This window comes from Macrobrachium nipponense, chromosome 21 (genome assembly GCF_015104395.2).
Source record: "Macrobrachium nipponense isolate FS-2020 chromosome 21, ASM1510439v2, whole genome shotgun sequence".
NCBI lineage: Eukaryota > Metazoa > Arthropoda > Malacostraca > Decapoda > Palaemonidae > Macrobrachium > Macrobrachium nipponense.
The window spans coordinates 28,820,828-28,839,971 of NC_087212.1; the positions used below are offsets into that span (position 1 = coordinate 28,820,828).

At 38.1% G+C, this 19,144-nt stretch overlaps 2 protein-coding genes across 4 annotated transcripts in view; both read right to left on the reverse strand.

The window, feature by feature from the left end:
- Positions 1–19,144, reverse strand: part of LOC135197874 (uncharacterized) — a 143,736-nt gene that overhangs the window by 114,892 nt on the left and 9,700 nt on the right. Inside the window, exon 2 of one of the 2 annotated variants that reach the window (XM_064225073.1) lies at positions 13,060–15,310. The exons of the other annotated variant lie outside the window; for it this stretch is intronic. The gene's annotated coding sequence lies outside the window, so the exon portion shown is untranslated. Of the gene's footprint in view, positions 1–13,059; positions 15,311–19,144 lie in introns of those variants that run through there. 2 annotated transcript variants of the gene reach the window in all.
- The window catches only part of LOC135197876 (tetraspanin-13-like), a 72,366-nt gene continuing 56,180 nt past the window's right edge, over positions 2,959–19,144 (reverse strand). Inside the window, exons 6-7 of one of the 2 annotated variants that reach the window (XM_064225079.1) lie at positions 12,930–13,051; positions 2,959–9,156 (exon numbers count right to left, since the gene is read on the reverse strand). In XM_064225079.1, coding sequence (XP_064081149.1) covers positions 12,977–13,051 — 75 coding nt within the window. In that variant the 3' untranslated portion in view covers positions 2,959–9,156; positions 12,930–12,976. The remainder of the gene's footprint in view (positions 9,157–12,929; positions 13,052–19,144) is intronic. The other variant, XM_064225078.1, reaches the window with a different exon arrangement.

The window sequence follows — 19,144 nt, forward strand, 5'->3', positions numbered from 1 at the left end:
TGGGTAGGCGGAGCCTGCAACGTGACCCGGGACGGGTAAGCAAGGCCCGTCACATGCCCCAGGACAGGTGTTAAGGACCCGCCAAGTGTCCAGGGACAGGAGGGCGGGGCCGGCCACGTGTCCTGGGACGGGCGGGGGTGGCCAGCCATGTGTACCTGTACGGGCGGGCGAGGTCCTCCATGTGTCTCGGGACGGGCGATGGTAGGCCCGCCACGCGTTCTGGGATGAGCGGGTGAGGCCCGCCACATGTCCAAGGACGGGTGGGGGTGGCCAGCCACGTGTCCCAGGACAGGTGGGCGAGGCCCTCCACGTGTCCCGAGACGGGTGGGCGAAGCCCGCTACGTGTCCCAGGATGGGTGGGCGAGGCCTGCCACACGTTCCGGGACGAGCGGGCAAGGCCCGCCACGCGTCCCGGGAAAGGCGGGCGAGGCCCGCCATGCATCCTGGGATGGGCAGGCGTGGCCCGCCACGTGTCCCGAGACAGGCAAGCAAGGCCCGCCACACTTCTCAGGACGGGCGGGCATGGCCCACCACGCGTCCCAAGACGGGTGGGCATGGCCTGCCACATGTCCTGGGACGGGTGGGCATGGCCCACTACATGTCCCAGGACGGGCGGGCGAGGCCCGCCATGTGTCCCGGGACGGGCAGGCAAGGCCCGCCACGTGTCCCAGGATGGGTGAGCGTGGCCCACAACGTGTACGGGGACAGTCGGGCTAGGGCCGGTAAAACTGTATTCAACTTCAGCTAAAGAATAAACTCTGAACTAAAGACTTAGTTTCTCTACGAAATCGACATTTACAACTGTCCATAAACCTAATGCAATAAGTCAACAAATGTAATTCTGATATGACTATTCTAGCATAACACTCAGCTACTGTCAAATTCTAGGCCCAACTTACTCTGCAGATGAAAGACAAAATAACCATATACCTATACAATCCACAAAATGCAATACTCTCTCTCTCTCACTAAAAAAAAATTTTTCTATGTAACCTTGGATTTTTAAGCAACCTTGAAAACTGATTAGTAAATAAAATACAATAGGTAATACTTTTACGGAAATCGGTAAGACAAACAATAGCATTATTCATAAAAGTAAGTCAATAAAAGAAAGCCATCATCTTGACCTTCCATTACCCAACACAAATACACTGACATACAGGCAGTCTACTCAGACACAAGCTAAATCACTAAAATCCAGAGTCCATAGAAGTACAAACAGTGCAACATCGCAATATAAAATAAGTCCAGTAAAAACATCTTGTATCCACATCCATTATCACCTGAACATGTTATTCAGTCCCTCCCTTAAGTAGCTTAAAATTTTTAAACTAAGAAAATAAAAAATTATATACGTACATATGAAAATTACAAGGAATTCTGCACAATAATTAAAATATCAATGAGTAAGGAAATATCGATCATTACTTTAAACTTCGACAAAGCTCCGACTGCTATTATTAATAGGGCTTAGTTTTTCCAGACCTCTGAGTCTCAAGCACTCTTCTCAGGCTGGTCAAAGCTCTGACTAGACACCACTGAAAGATGGCGAGCTGATTTGATGTTATTAGTTCCTCCTTTGGTTAGAGGGAATTCTTAAAATAATACAATTTCACATTTGCAAATAAGTTAAGAAATTATTCAGTTTTAAATTTCCTTGCTTCTTATTTAAGTTTTATATTCCCTGACTCAAAAAAAAAAAAAAAAAAATCAATTCTTTAAATGGAAAGCCCTTGATGCAAGGGTAAACTAAAAATATAAAACTTTCCCAAATCCATAGGTGCTCATTTTATTATCTAAGTAAACTTCTGCATTTCATCCTTTACCAGTAAACATGAGAAAAGATTTTTGAGCAATATTCATTTCAGGATGAGACAGACCTGGGGATTGGGTACATAAAATGAATACTTGATAAAATTTGGTGGCCACTTATAATCTGTTTATTCAATGGTCAAACAAAAAAAATGTGAATTTAGGAAAAAATTAGTTAAATTTATGTTGACAGAGTTAAGTTATATCTGATTTTATACATGTTTCTACCTCATTTCTTTATCTATGATTGAATTTTGTTAAAGAAAAACTCTAAGTGGCCAATAAATTTTTATTTTTAATTCTTGGATTAAATATAAAAGATATTCAATCTTGAGAATAAAAAATTAAAATACTATTGGTAACTCATTTTTCTTTGAAGTGATTTTGAGTATTTATGGAGCTCTAATGGAAATGCACACCAAAGATATTGGGCGAAGTGAAAAACTCTGGTAAATAACAGTGCAGATGTTGGATGTGTAGATTATCCTGGGATTACAGTACAATTCTTATAGCACTGTTTGTTGCCACAAAAAAATCTAATGTGACATCAGTCGTCATTCTACACTACAAACTGCATAAAAACACTATATTACATTATAATGTGTATGTCTAGCAAGGCATCAAAGTGTACCATTGAAAGAAGTCATACAACAACATAACCCCCCAATCAAATGCAGAATAATGAAGACAAAATCTGACAATTAACAAAAGCAGGTGCCTATCATGTGTATCTTAAGTCAAATTACCGTTACAAGGCAGACTCAGTCAATGGCGATCCAGTTTTATGGTGCTTGTCTAGCGCCATAATGGGCCAAGTTTAGGTTATCGGTCCCATAAGGTGCAAATAATAGTGTTATGGCATCATTTAACGGTTATGGGCGCCATTAACAGAAACTTAGTGCCATAAATCACTGAATTTCGGTTAATGGGGGTTTTTGCTTATCAGCACCCCACCAATAACCGAGGATTACCTGTACATCTAATACAGGCTCGCGTTCTCTCTCTCCCTCTCTCACAACATGCAATTAACACGAAGGATAATCCTGACTATTGAAACCCTTGACTTCTTTGAAAATGTCTCCACAATGCATCTTTATCCAGAAAATAATCATCATTAAAATTTTTAAGGAAGAGTAAAAGATCTAGTTTCATATTTTCTTTATTAAATTGTTCATGGGCTCCAAACATAGGGACAACTTGACTAGAAAAAAATACGTACACTAAAAAGGACCATCCCACCAACTGGGACATGGCAAGAATTTTTATTTCATTAAATATGCCTTTACTTCAGTTTTAACAAAAGAGTAACAGCAATAGAGTAAAACATTACCCACCAATTCACAAAAATATTCTCCATTATTTTCATATTGGATTATCTGATAACCATAATAAAAATCTAACAACGGTTTACTGAACATAACAAAACACAAAGCAAGCAGAAACTTAAATCAAGCACTATTCTTCCATCTAAATATATAGATGGGATAAAAAATAAGTATGAAGCACCACAAACCAAACTTGAAAAGTAATAATTAATCTTTAAGTGATAATTTTAGGGAAGCCTCATCTTACATCTTCACATACATCAAGGTAACTAACAATTCTGATCCATTTGCCCCATCAACCACTTGCCAAAAACAAAATACCACTTGAATTTTGTATTCATTCCATACATGTTCATATCAATGCTGTTTTCTGAAGTGCTTTCTGCAGTACAGCAACAAATAACAGTTTATGAAAACACCAAATCACTGGGAAAATATGAATATGATTTTCTCGACAAATCAACTGCATTACTCCAGAAGGAAGACATGTCAGTCACTGAAATAACACATGAAGCAGCCAGTTCTTAGCAATGGGTTTGCTTTGGCAAGCTAATTTAGCAGCAAACAGACTATTAAACCATATTAAGATATTAAACATCAATATCTCATCTAATGGCGATACATCATTACCTGCTGATTGTCTATCTATCATGGGCTTTTACATACACTTGAAATATTTTTACACTTATGGAATGTATAATGAAGCAATGACAACCTCAGTGCCTTGTTCCAAGAAAACAAAGCATCCAGCCATACAGGAATTTCACAACTAGTGTAGTAACAAGGAATAGTATTTGGTGAGTAAATTGGAATAACTAATGTAAAAAGGCAAAATATTGAACATCTATTGCAACTGAAAAATACTTCAAGGAAATATCCCAATAACAACAGAATGTTCTTTCAAAATTAGTACCTGTCATTTTTATTTACCGAAAAATTTATTGTTTATATTATTGTCTAAAATACAATGAAACTAAGCTTTCCAATGTTTGGACTTTTACATACTTCTATATTACTACTGAAAAACCATTGCACTTTTTGAATAGTTTCTCTGAGGCAGTTTCGTATGCATAATATACTACAGAGATCAAAAGAGCCAATTACCTACAGGCAATACCTTATCCATTTCAGTGAAATGTATTTATTTCTTATTTTTATCAGTGGCTTAATCTGAAGCTGGATTCATGATTTGTCATTCAATATCTGACAAAAAGACATAGACTGCAGAGCTTCAGGAGGATGAAGTTATTTATATGGAAATATTTAATATTTACAGTAATGCCTTAATTATCCAATCTGCTACACAGCATGGGAGATAAAGTAGGTCAACTGTCAAAAATTGGATTACTGGGGTGATTTCCAAACCTTACGGATTGAGCACACCATTTTACTCCTTTCCTTAAAGCAAATTAATATATCATAAGTTGTGTTGATTCTGTACAGCATACATTTATTGCTTAAGTAGTACCCATGGGTTTAAAACAATTAGACCCACCATAATAATCACTAATGATTAGATTTTTAGCAACAACTTTTTATTAAATTTAAGACATTCTGCATATTATTACCATGCATTTTTCTTGATATAATGACAAAATACAATGACCATGCCATCCCACTGTAAAGCATACTGTGCAAAAATGCCTTCTACTCTGCTTTTATCCTGACACTAAAAAAATAATAAAAGTACAGCTTTGGCTAATTTTTATTCTCATAAAGTAGGTAGTTAGTATTCACTTTCCAAAGCAAATACAGGCAGCCCCAGGGTTATGCTGGACTCTGCTTACGCCATTCTGAGATTATGACGCTCTTCAAATATATTCATGAAAAATTATTTCTGGGTTACAATGTTTGTTTGTTTGTTTGTATGGTGTTTTTACGTTGCATGGAACCAGTGGTTATTCAGCAACGGGACCAACGGCTTTACGTGACTTGAACCACGTCGAGAGTGAATTTCTATCACCAGAAATCACATCTCTCACTCCTCAATGGAATGGCCGAGAATCGAACCCACGACCACCGAGGTGAGAAGCATCTGGGTTACAATGCATCTTCAAGGTTTACACACTGATCTGATGGAAGAAATATGGCTCCAAAATGGCGCAATGGTCCATATTTGGAGGTTTTTTTGATGAAAAATTCAATGAAAATGCAGGTTATCCCATTTTCAAGACACCCAAAGGATTAAAAGTAAGATTTTTTTAAAGATATTCGCCTTACGCTGCGGCACTTGAACGAAACCCCCTTCGTAAACTGGGGACTGCCCGTAAACATTTTTTTTCAAATCTTCCTGTTTGTCATCTGCCATACTTATGCCTGGAGCATTATGAAGTCAACTCAGATTCTTTTATTACTCATCTTCAATGAGACTGAATTTTCCAATTACAAAAGCATACATAGATGCCTACAATTTTAGACAAAATTTAGGAAAGGTCTTAGGGTGTACAACTCCAAAACATGAAAACTGGTCAAGATCAACAGGTGCTCTAGTGTTCACAATTTCTGGATAAAATTAATATGCTGGCCACCACCCTCAGAATAATAAATAGTTGACAGTGAAGTTATCCTAAAAATTAAGTTGTGGTTAATCAAGGCATAAATGCAAATAACTAAATTTACCGTACATCCTTATTACTACAACTGCATAACACCATTTGCCACCTTCAAGTTATTAGTGTCTTATCCATACTCTAATATTTGCAGAATCAATTAAAAGTATATTGCCATCTTCGTGGTTGGCTGGATACTTTTATATATTAAATTATACCATATTACTCTGCGAGTCTTCTATTAGAATGTTAAGCATTACACAACCTTCACTTTTACTGGATCTACCTAGCTAAATAGATTTTTAAAATATAGGTGCCTTAGCATTTTTCTGCATATGACAATGCTCTTTGTAAAGACACCATATATGTTACTAGCAAAGCTACTGATATATATATATATGTAAATACAGTATATATGTAAGTATATGTACTACTACCATTAAAAATAAACCCTTTCAAAAGAGGCGTAATAAGATAAATATCAAGTCAATTTGCCAGAAACAATTTAATCCATGGTTTTCATAACCATTCTCCAAGTACACTACTCAAACCCTGCATACTACTACCTTGTAGGGATTACCTATCATGATCATATTTCAGAGCTTTATAACAAACTTTGTTAATGTCAAGTGCACCATATCTTTTGGTATAGGTGAACTACCTTAGAATAAAAACTGAAGTATTTATGGTGTAAAATCTCAGCAATGTAGTTTCACTCAAAATTTCAAATAACTCCTCAAAAATGAACATTAAAACCATGCTCTTGTAGCCTTTACCTTATTAATCATTTAGGATTACCTTGTCTCACGGATATAAATACTGAACTAGCAAGGCCTCACACTGACAAAAATACTGGCCGACACCTAATTAATGCACGGATTTTAATTCCTAAAGGATGAAACATTGACAATGTCAACCTATTTCATCCTTGTGAAGCTCAAGTCAGGCACAATAATTTGATCCAGTATGCATGTTTCATCAAGAAAACGCACATGAGCCAGAGGGAAAAACTCTGAGGGACCTAAAGTTAATCATAATTAATGGACAAGGAGTTAAAGGTGATTATTAAGGACTAATATCATGAAATGGAAAAACTCAAATATAGTATATACCTGTATATATAGCTGCTTAAAGAGAAATATCCACTAGAAGCAATATACGTAATTCAGGAAGCAACCATCTGCAATAGATAATACCTATTCATGCAGAGATCGTCCCAAAAAGGTCCTGCATTCTAATACTGTCTGGACTATAGAGGAAAAAGTTTGGGAAATATCTTCAGGCAATGCTATTTGAAATACAATGAAAAACATGGTACAAGAAACAACTACAGTACAAAAATATGAGAATATTCATCAAAATAAAAAGATAATTGCTTATCATTGCTAATCAAGCTTTGAAAGGGATTTCTAAACAGGTATTCAATCACTACTACTCTTGAAGTAGCTATAATTAAAAAAAAAAAAAAAAAAAAAAATACCTGAACAGTATACACTTGGAAAAGAATGCCAAAGAATAAAACGGTACTGGACAAGGAAAGAACTTGAGGTAAAAATGAGCAAAGTTCAAGAATGCCACAGAACAAAAAATTACTCAAGATAGTATGGAATGACAAAGTTGTGTTCTCAGCGATAACAATTGCCTAAAATAAAATCAAAATTTATATCCTACTATGGTAAATACTATTGATGAACACAATCTTTTAAACAGGTACACTTTATTTACAAAAATGTTAACTATGACCCAGAAGGTTTTCTTAAAAGGCTACACATTTTTACTTCTCTTCCCTGCCCCAGATGTTCAAAATATAGGTTAATATTTTTGTGTACTCTAGATACAAATATATATATATATAAACATCCTTTCAGATGACTTGATTCAAAGAATGGCGATGAATGCCTGATTTTTACAGCTCAAACATAAATAAAAGCTATTACTTACACCTTTCCTACAAAATGTTCTATAAGATGAAGCATTTGCCAAGTAAATAATACTACAGGGAAGCAAAATCACCATCATATTGCACAAAAATGAGAATATCTGCGAGGGTTTCCACAAACCAAGTATGAAAGTGGAACTGGGATCGAGTACAAACAATACTGTACTAAAATAGGTACCATGATAATCTGATTCTGAAAGACTGTTACATAAAGGCAAGAACACTACCGATTGATCACATCTCCTGGCTCACTAACGATTCAAAGGAAATGATCCAGCTCTTTCAATGACATTTAATCTATGACAGTTGCTATAAATAAATTTTCTAAATATATTAAGAGTTTACATTTCATCTAAGATATTACTTTTAAGAAATAACCTTGGATTTGGATTTCTAAGTATAATACTAAAAATAATCTTTCCAAAGTGTGGTAGTTAATGTCAGTGAAAAATAAAATTCATCTCTTTAGACTGTCCTATGGAGATTTTATAATTTTCAATTTTCTTTTCTACTTCCTCTTTTACTTGTTTTCAGCTATTAACAATAAAAGTGAAAAATAAAAATTAACCATAATATCATTCATTATGGATTAGTTCCAAGTTCTTAATGCCATATGGAATGAACCCCACAACTAACTGATAAACCTCGTGAAATTCAAACTTTCTTGCATAATTTTAAGACAAAGCCCAAATACACAAACTCTATTAAACCAGATGCATACCCCAGTTATGGGAATTCCCATCAGTTGGAAACAGCTGCAAAATACTTTGAAATCAAATGGCACTGCAGTCATGGAAGAAAAAGAAATGGCACCAATGGCAACAAAATTCTCAACATGTACATTTAATGGCACACACACAATTGCAGCATTCAACTGACACAAGTATGTTAACAGGTAGATTTATATTTACCACTACTAAGGCTCATCAAGTTCACCAGCAATCCTAATTTGGGACGAAACTTGAAAGTTGTACAGTATAAAAACCAATTTAAGCATACACACACACACACACATTTTCACAAGACAAAATGAATTTCATAGTCCACCAGTAGCTACATTTCAACAACTTTTGTCAACTTCTTAAAAATAATCTTTCCACCCATTTAAGTCTTATGTTTTCCATTTAAACCTAAGTAAACAATAATATACAGTACGTATATAGTAAATAAAAACTCTTAATATTAAATTGCATTCGTTTTCAAATATACATCTGGCATTTTCTTGGCAAGATATATAAGATTTTTTTGATGAAATAAAGTGCTAATCTGAATGTTTGGTGAACAATAATTACAGTAAGGTACTCAATTTTTTCCTCCTACTTATTAGTCATTTATACACAGCTCTTAATTTCTGTCTATGTATGCTTAATGCTGTAATTAGAAGTACCCAACATATGAACAATTTAATTTTCCCTATTTCATCTACATTATCATCACTGCACATCGAGAGAGCTTACTGTAATAGAGAGTGAATATTGGCCCTTGGATCAATTTGATGACGGTACCTTTTAGCAATGAAGAAGCCAAGAATCTGCAAAATGAAAGCAAGAGTAAGTGATAAAACTTTTACCTTACACTAATATCTGCATCTTCTATTTGCCAGTGTTATAATAGTAAAAATAATAATTGAATGAAACATTAAGGAATCAAATCATTTTAATTTTTCAAATAATTGCCATGCATACTCATGGATATGCTGATGGCATAAAAATTTTAACATTCTAAACAGTATATAATACAGATAAATATGATAAGTAGTTCTGTTGCATTACACTGATTTCAATAAGCAGATTCAAATAAAATAACTTGAAGCCAACTAAAATAGTAAACTTTTAAAGATTAATTTGTACTTTTCCTAGATATACAAATCACAACCTTTTAAGTAGAATACAGCTTTCACATGCAGATGAACAAACAAATAAACATAGTTACAAGGATGGCCGTATGGTGGCACAAGTGTAAGTGGGGGAACCCCTACTCCTACTTGCATCTTTGCATCATTCTATCTTTCGTCTCCACGACTTAACAGGGTGGTGGTGGTGGTGGGATATACATTCAAAGGGTATGGTTTATATATCTAAGAAAAATACAAGTTACTTATATAAGTTTCTTATTTGTTCCTATAGGAATACAAACCTTCTCTATGTTCCTCGATGAGATTGAAAATATATGTCAACAAGGAACATTCTTTTCAAGAACCCCTTACAAATTTGGTGAGACCAAAAGAGTAAAGCCTAAGGTTGTAACCCCTAAAAAAATTGGAGAAGGTGCCTCTGAAGAACCCTGCCACTTCCCGGAGGGAGTGGCATATCAGCAAGCAGCATACCATGACTTTGAAAGGGTTTCTTCACACACACACTGCATTCATAATCGTCATAACTTCTATGTTCCTTTAACAGGCTAGGTTAAGTTGAGAGGCGCTGATCTCAAGTACAGGTACTATTCATCAAGCCTGAAGGATAGTCTGCATAATCTGCCTTGGCTAGTTGGAATGGAAAATAGAGCAATATCAGGATCTTGCTAGCCAGCCATCTGGGTCTTGGCCATAAAATTTTATGTGAAAGGCAGGACAACCAAATACCAAACCATCAGCATACAAGACACTGCTGGACAAGAGTATGCAACTCACTTGTGTGCCTAAAAGACTCATAATAGCCAGCTAGAAAGCACTCTTCACGAAGTTGTGAAGATGGGATGCCTCTTGAGATGCATCATAAGTGGCCCTAATGAGGGTTCTAAGGACTAAAAAAAGAGGTTCCATTTCAATAACTGAATTGTTCTGTGAGGTACACTTTTCTTAAGGTGATAGATGATTTTTCTAAGGTTCCTTCAAAGCCTCAAGTTTCAGCATTTTGGGGAAGCTTATCTATAGTGACAGTTGAAATACCAAAGGTTCCTGGAGGTGAATAAGAATTAAGAATACAATCACAGTGGATTAGGTCCCCTCACACCAATGGTCTTGAATAAGTAGGAATGAGTGACTGCTACAGTTGTGACTTCTGAAAAGTCTCACAGAAAGTGTGGACGAGCAGTCAAAGGCATCAAATGGGTCAACATAAGTAATAACAGCAAAAATTTATCAAGTGGGCAAAGCAAGAAAATGTGGCATCACGAGGGTAACCATCTGTGCAGCAGGCACATTGGAAGAAACTTGGCAAAGACAAACAGAAATCAAAGTAAAAATAATCAACTGCAGCTAAGTACTGGAAAATTTCAAATCATTACCTCCAGAAGAACCAAAATCTAGGTATAAAGGAAGCAGTATCAGAAATGATAACAACATGAGCATGAGCACATAAAGATGAGAGCCCAACAACCAGACAAAGCAGCACAGGCAGAGCAGGCAAGCAGGAAATTACAGGTGTTATCAGTACTAAGGAGATGGGCCACATTAGGTGAGCATGTAGAGATTAATTGGCAGCCTTCCTTGACTGGTGATTCTTCCTGCCCTCAAAATGAGCTCACTGGTTTGGAAACCAGTCTAGGTAAATATTAGAGAAGAGACCATGAGTGCAGCAATTTCATCAAAAGGAGGAAAAAAAAACAAGGGTCAAGTTCTAGTGAGGACAAGAATATATGGCAGATGCTACCTGGAAAACCTTGACAACTTTTGTTAGAAAATAAGCAGTACAACAAATTATTAATGCACAACACTTCACAAAAACACAAAATATAATAAACATGTGGTAAACACTGATGCACACAAATTAGTAATATAAGTAGATATACATTTACACAAGCAAATATTAGCAACTCCAGTTAGGAGCAGTAGGGAAGAGCCAACTGTTATCTATACAAGTACTATATAAAAAAAATGGTACATATAAATATCAAATGCAATGAATGCAACATTCACAACTAACACACAATAGACAAACTTACCTCCTGCCTTCAACTACTTACCACCGCATGTGATGGTTAAAGAACAAAATCCCCATCACAACTAAAAGCAAATTATATAAAAAAAAATAATCCGAGATATGAATGCCATTTACCATATTATGCACAACACAGAGCAAGGAATGGCCAAATTCAATATAAAGAAAAAATAACTGGAATACTTACATGAAGCCAGAAAGACAAAATCCTCTAAGTAATGACTTACTAGTCACTCAATTTTTTACAGGAAAACAGAACAAAGGATGACAATATATAATGATTAACAAAATAAAAGGAATAACTTAATAGACAGTCCTGAGTCTCAAAAAAAAAGAAAGTTATGTATATCTTAATTTCACCAGACCACTGAGCTGATTAACAGCTCTCCTAGGTCTGGCCTGAAAGATTAGTTAATTTTAAGTGGCTAGGAACCAACTGGTAACTTAGCAATGGGATCTACAGCTTTTGTGGGATCCAAACCACATTATATAAAGAAATGAAATTCTTTTCACCAGAAATAAATTCCTCTGATCCCACGTTGGCAGAGTGGGGAAGCAAACTCAGACAACCAAATCGTTAGGTGAGCACTTCCAACGAGAAACTTGAGTCTCAAGAAAAAAACGAACTCAGTATAGTTAAGTCAGAGGTATACATGCACGATTGTTGCTTTTACCTAGTCTGCTGCTGTCTGCAAGACATCAGAATATGCATGTCTAGGAACATTCAAACCACAATTAACGGCTTTCCATGATTAATGTGCTTTGTATCAAACAAACCTTATGTACAATAGGTTATGAAAGGAATGAAAAGACATAAAAGCATGCAAAGAAAAAATGAAAAAGATAATTAACAAAGCCACCATTGCACATCAAAGAAGCTAAATACTTGAAATTTTACACTGAAAATTACTAAGCCTTCAAATCTTACATTGAAAATTAAGCCTAAGTTAATGCATAATAAAAACAATGGCTTTTACTTATGTACAAAATCAAGCCTGAAGTTAATGCAAATTCATAACAATGCCTTTTACTTATGTACTAGCATACAGTACCTTGGTTGTATTTTTTTATGACTAAACCTTAAAAGTTTCAGAAGTTAGTCTAAGATAAGTTTATTTTATTTTGACTCACACACATCAAACATTTTTGCAAGCTGTATCTACTTCAAAAAAAGGTGCTAAGAACTGCATGTAAGTTGCAAGATAAGCATGTAAATCTACATCAGTATCATGATACTACTTTTAAAAAAAGCATTCTTTGAAATTTTGATTACAGTACATGACAAATCATTACAATACTATTTACTAAAAAGAATAGCTTCTCTGTGATTAATAATTGGGGTTAATGAAGCCACCCAAAAAAACATGCAATTATATGAAGCCAAAACCACACACAAAATACAACCACACCAGAAACCCAAAGCTACCTGATATGTTAGTGAATATAAGAGGAGTGAAGTTATGTCGCCTCCCTCTACAGGAAGGCAGAGGGATTAGCCCTGGGATCCCGCTGATTTCTGTATCGCACTGTGAGCCATACACCAATGAACTGAGGGGTGCAAAAGCAATATACTGTATTGAGCACATCTAGATTCAACATGAAAATAGCTTGTGAGAGAGAAGTGACAATGCAACCACAGCACATAATGACAAAGTTATCATAGACAACCTTAAATAAATCAAAATAAATATTTTTTTATGCAATACTAATGAGTCACTACCATGTTTGATCCACAAACAGAAAATCTTAAATCTCTCCAATCTACAGTCCTATTTAACTTAAAAAAAATTAAGTAATAAGTAATGTATAAATTTCATAAATACAAATCTCTATTTTACTTATGTTGTACTGCCAAGTAGTGTAATGTCAAACAGGTAAAAGATGTTTTCTTTCTTCCTCATTTTACAAAAGATCCCATTGTTATTTCTATGAGGTGTTGGGATGAGGGCACTCCCATTCACTTCACAAGTACGTATATCCAATAAGGCTAAAGTCACATTTATTGGTTTTTATAAGGCTTGTCCAGCAAGAAACTAGGAGAAAGAGATGAAAGTAATACGGAGAAAGCAAAACAGCTGAACAACTTACTTTAATTAATTATAAAGTTGATTAACAAGGCACAAACCAACCCCCCCCCAACCCCCACCAAAACAAGTCAGAATTCTAGACTCACAGGGCATAGCTAAAGGTTTTGTTCTAAAAAATGAAAATCGAGCAAGAGAAAAGTAAACCCAGCAAGTTGGACAGCAGCTAATTTGAAAGATACCAAAGATAATATAAGTAATTGGCAAAAATCAATACTGCTGAGGTGCAAACAACCTTAAGTATAATCTCCAATGTGCCAAGCAATATGCACTATTATTATTATTATTATTATTATTTATTTATTTTTATTTTATTTTTTTTTTCTCTATCAAAGTCCTCCAATTCAACTGGGTGGTATTTATAGTGTGGGGTTCCGGGTTGCATCCTGCCTCCTTAGGAGTCCATTACTTTTCTTACAATGTGCGCCGTTTCTAGGATCACCCTCTCCTGCATGAGTCCTGGAGCTACTTCAGCCTCTAGTTTTTCTAGATTCCTTTTCAGGGATCTTGGGATTGTGCCTAGTGCTCCTATGATTATGGGTACGATTTCCACTGGTATATCCCATATCCTTCTTATTTCTATTTTCAGATCTTGATACTTATCCATTTTTTCTCTCTCTTTCTCTTCAACTCTGGCGTCCCATGGTATTGCGACATCAATGAGTGATACTTTCTTCTTGATTTTGTCAATCAACATCACGTCTGGTCTATTTGCACGTATCCCCCTATCTGTTCTGATACCATAGTCCCAGAGGATCTTTGCCTGATCGTTTTCTATCACTCCTTCAGGTTGGTGTTCGTACCACAATATTATTATTATTATTATTATTATTATTATTATTATTATTATTATTATTATTATTCAGAAGATGAACCCTATCCATAAGGAACAAGTTCATAGGGGCCAGTGACTTGAAAATGACTTTTTTTATTACAAAGTAAAGTTTTATATATACTTATCAAGTAATTACATCGTTGCTATTAGTTTCATCTAAAATGTCGGCCCCTAGAAAGAGGGTTAGGAATGACTCCGCAGACAATAATCATTCCATTTATGCTTATATTCATCACATGGGAGGAGGGATGGCTCTGACCATGTAATTACTTGGTAAGTATATAGAGGCAGTCCCCAGTTATCGACACGGTTTCAGTTCTCGGAGGGGTGCTGATAAGCAAAAACCGCCATTAAGTGAAACTGCAATTTATGGCGCACAAGTATCAGTTAATGTCCCCTCTGTCAGGTATGTTATGGAGCTATAACTCTTATCAGCACCTTCTGGCACCGATAACCAAAACTTGGCCAGTTATGGCGCCATAAATCACTGATTTCATGGCACTAGACAAGCACCATACAGCTGGGTCGCCATTAACCGAGTCCGTCGACAACCAGGAACTGTCTGTATAAAACTTTATATTATCATAAAAATTTCATTTTTACATAAGTAACTCACCAAGTAACATTCCACATTGATAATTTTACTCTAAAACTGAACTATTGATGTACTACTCCATTAAAAAAAAAGAAAAAAAAATTCATCCTGAAAATACCAAATTTGTAACTAATTTGTATTTTTCATAACTAACAAACCTGAGGTCTTAACATTAGGATTTACTAGCGCCAAGCTGGAAACCGGTAGAATTAAAATTACACTTGTGAGATCCAGGGACCATTGGCATCTATACCAGGTCACGGGGCATGTATACCCAGAATGCCCACGGCTACCTGTGACCCACCAGTTATATTTCTAACCCAGTTTAGACTGCTGATAGAGGGGGGGGCTTTGGTGGTTCGAGGTGGGCCTTTACCTGTTAAGATCTCAGGTTTGTTAGTTATGAAAAATACAAATTAGTTACAAATTTGATATTTGTTCATATACGGAACAAACCTTCGGTCTTAACATTAGGATAGACTTACTATTGGAGGGAGGTAAGTCTCTACAACTGACTGGGAGTTTGCCACCTTATCCATTTCCGAATATATAGGGAAATTCTAAGAGAATGGACAATGAACCTAGAACCAAAGATATAAGCGGATCTATTGGTTTTCCCCCACTGGGTGTAGATACCATTCTATTGTTTACTCTTGTCCCTTGCAACTGGATCCACCTTCACCCCTCTTTTCCCTATTATCCAGAGGGGTGTGTTGCTACTGAAAAGTATATCATAACCTAAGATAGCTTCACAGTATGGCTGACCACCTCACCTGCATCTAGTCCGTTCCAGCACATGACGGTACTCTCCTTCATATTGCCCGTAGTTAAAGGAGTAGGAAGAAAGTAGTAAAGAAAAAAGACCAGTCATCCCATTCATTCTACTTTCATACCTTCATCTTAGACTAGACGCAAACTGACCCGCCCGGGCCACTGGATGAGCTATATCACTTGTTGGGCCGCCACCACTGGACCCAAGGAAAAAGTGTCCAAGGATCTATGGGCAACATCTTTCAAATAAAATGAGGTGAAAGTTGTTTGGCGTTTCCACACACCAGCTTTCAGAATTCTATCCACAGACATGTTCTCCTTAAATGCCAGAGAAGCGCTCAAGCCCCTGATGTCATGAGCTCTAGCTCCCACCTGGCTATCTGACCCTCTGTCTTCTGCCATATAAGCATCTCTGATCGTCTCCCTTAGCCAAAACGATATTGTATTCCTGGACACTTCCTTCTTGTTCCGTCCTGTACTTACGAACAACCTCCGGCACCCCGGCCTGAGGTGCCTTGTTCTCTTTAAGTACTCCCTTAGTGCCCTGACGGGGCACAGGAGCATCTCATCTTTGTCATTGTCTACAAAGTCTGCCAAGGAAGGTATGGTAAAGGAGTCGAATCTGCCGTCTACTATTGTTGGATTTTGGGTCTTGGCCACGAATTCTGGGACAAACTCAAATACCATTGATCTCCAACCTCTCGAGTGCTTTAGGAGATATGACAGCCCATGTAGCTCCCCCACCCTTTTGGTTGAAGCCAGGGCCAATAAGAAGACTGTCTTCAGGGTCAGGCTCCTATCCGTGGACTGCCTTAGTGGTTCGTAGGGGGGTTTTGTCAGACTACTCAGTACCCTGGTCAGATCCCAATCTGGGGCTTTTAGCTCCTTTGGTGGGCATGACTGTTCAAAGCTCCTCATCAGCATGGCCAACTCCCATGAAGACGATATGTCCACTCCTTTCATTCGTAAGACTGAGGCTAGAGCCGCCCTGTACCCCTTCACTGCAGATACAGACATATGTTTTTCTGTTCTGAGATATATCAGAAAGTCTGCTAAGAACATATCAGAAAGTCTGCTAACTGCTGAATAGTGGTACCGAGTGGAGACAAGTTCCCTCTACGACACCAATCACAGTATGCTGACCACTTTCCTTGGTATACTGTCGCAGATGATTTTCTGATATTTCCTGCCATCTGAGTTGCTGCTTTCTGCGAAAACCCTCTCGCTCGGAGGAGATACTTGACAGTCTCCACCCGTGAAGCGATAGGGACTTCACCGACTGGTGGTACCTCTCCATGTGCGGCTGACACAGTAGGTTGCTCCATGGGGGTAACTCTCTCGGCACATCTACTAGGAGTTCCAGTAGGTCTGTAAACCACTCTGCTTTCGGCCATAACGGGGCTACCAGGGTCATCTTGAGGTTCTGAGACCGCATTACCCTGTTCAGAACCTGACGGATTAGACAAAATGGAGGAAATGCGTACACGTCCAGATTGTCCCAGGGGTGTTGTAGCGCATCTTCTGCTACTGCCTCTGCGTCTGGGACTACTGAACAATACACTTCCAACTTTTTGTTGTACCTGGTTGCGAATAGGTCTATGATCGGTCCTTCCCACAACATGAGCATCCTGTCCACTACCTGTTGTGCAGGGACCACTCCGTTCCCAGAATCTGATCCCTGCGGCTCAACTTGTCGGCCACTATGTTTCTTTTTCCCGGAATATACCTGGCCCTGATGTCTACCAGGTTCTCTATAGCCCACTGGTGAAGTTGAACTGTCATCACATGTAACTGCCGAGAAACTAGGCCTCCTTGCTTGTTTATATAAGCTACTACTGTGGTGTTGTCTGACATCAACACCACTGAGTGTCCCTTTACTCTCTCCCTGAATTCCTGTAGAGCTAGAAACGCTGCTTTTAACTCCAGCACGTTTACATGGAGTTCTCTGTCCTTGCAACTCCATTTTGCTGACACCATCAACTCCTCCATATGGGCTCCCCAGCCTTCTAGTGACGCATCCGAGAACAGCAAGAGGTCTGGAGAGATTGTCGTCGTTCACCCACCACAGCAAGTCTTTCCTCACTTCTGCCAACAAGGGAATTTGCTCGTACGGGTGATCTACTATTGGTGACCAAAACTCCTTCATCCTCCATTGTAGGGACCGAAGGTGTAGCCTTCCTTGTGGTACTAGCTTCTCCAGGGAGGTTAGGATTCCCAGCACCACCTGCCACTGTCTTGCTGGCTGTGTCTGTTTTCCCAGAAAGGCATTCACCACTTGTTTGCATTTCTCTATTCTTTGGTCTGTCGGGAATACTTTGGCTTGTGTTGTGTCTATAACCATTCCCAGATATTCCAAACGTTGACTTGGATCCAACTGCGACTTTTCCTGATTTACCACAATACCTAGGCTGTGACAAAGCTGCAGGAGGGTCGCCCTGTCCCTGAGTAATTTCTCCCTGGACTTTGCTATCACCAGCCAATCGTCCAGATATCTTATTAGCCTGATCCCCTGAGCATGCGCCCACGCCGACACGAGGGTGAACACTCTTGTAAAAACTTGAGGAGACGTTGTCAATCTGAAGCACAGGACCTTGAATTCGAAAGCTTTCCCTGCAAGACTGAAGGGGAGAAATTTCCCTGAAGACTGATGGACTGGTATCTGAAAGTATGCGTCCTTTAGATCGACTGTCAGCATAAAGTCTCCGATCCTGACTGCTCGTAGAACCGTTTTTGGAGTTTCCATCTTGAAACTGGTTTTCCTTATAAACAGATTCAGCGTTGACAGGTCTATTACTGTCCTCCACTCCCCGTTGGCTTTGGGTACCAGGAAAATCCTGCTGTAGAAGCCTTTTGACGGACTGCATACTTGTTGCACAGCTCCTTTTTCCATCATCATCTTCACTTCGTCCTGAAGAATAGTGGCCTTCTGAGATTTGTGGGCATAAGCGACGTGGGGTAATGGCTGATCTGTCAGGGGCGGGGTTACCTCGAACAGGATCAAATACCTGATCCTGAGAACATCCACCACCCACTGCTCTGCCCCTAGTTCCTGCCACACCTTCCAGTGATTTGCCAGGCAACCCCCCACTGGTGTGGCCAAGTGATGGGAGGCACCCATCCTATCTTCTTGAGCCTCTCCCTCTTCCCCTATTGCCCCTTCCTCTATTGTTTCTATTGTGAAAGGGCCGATGAGTTAGCCTCTTTGGGGAAGAGGGTCTTGTGACTCTATTAGGGATGTTATGTCTCACTGTCTTCTTTCGAGACATTTGCTGTTGTCTTCCCTCCAAAGGAGTAGTTTGACTGTTAGACGTTTTCCTAACTGCCTGTTGCACCAACCTATCGTTAGTGTCCATCCT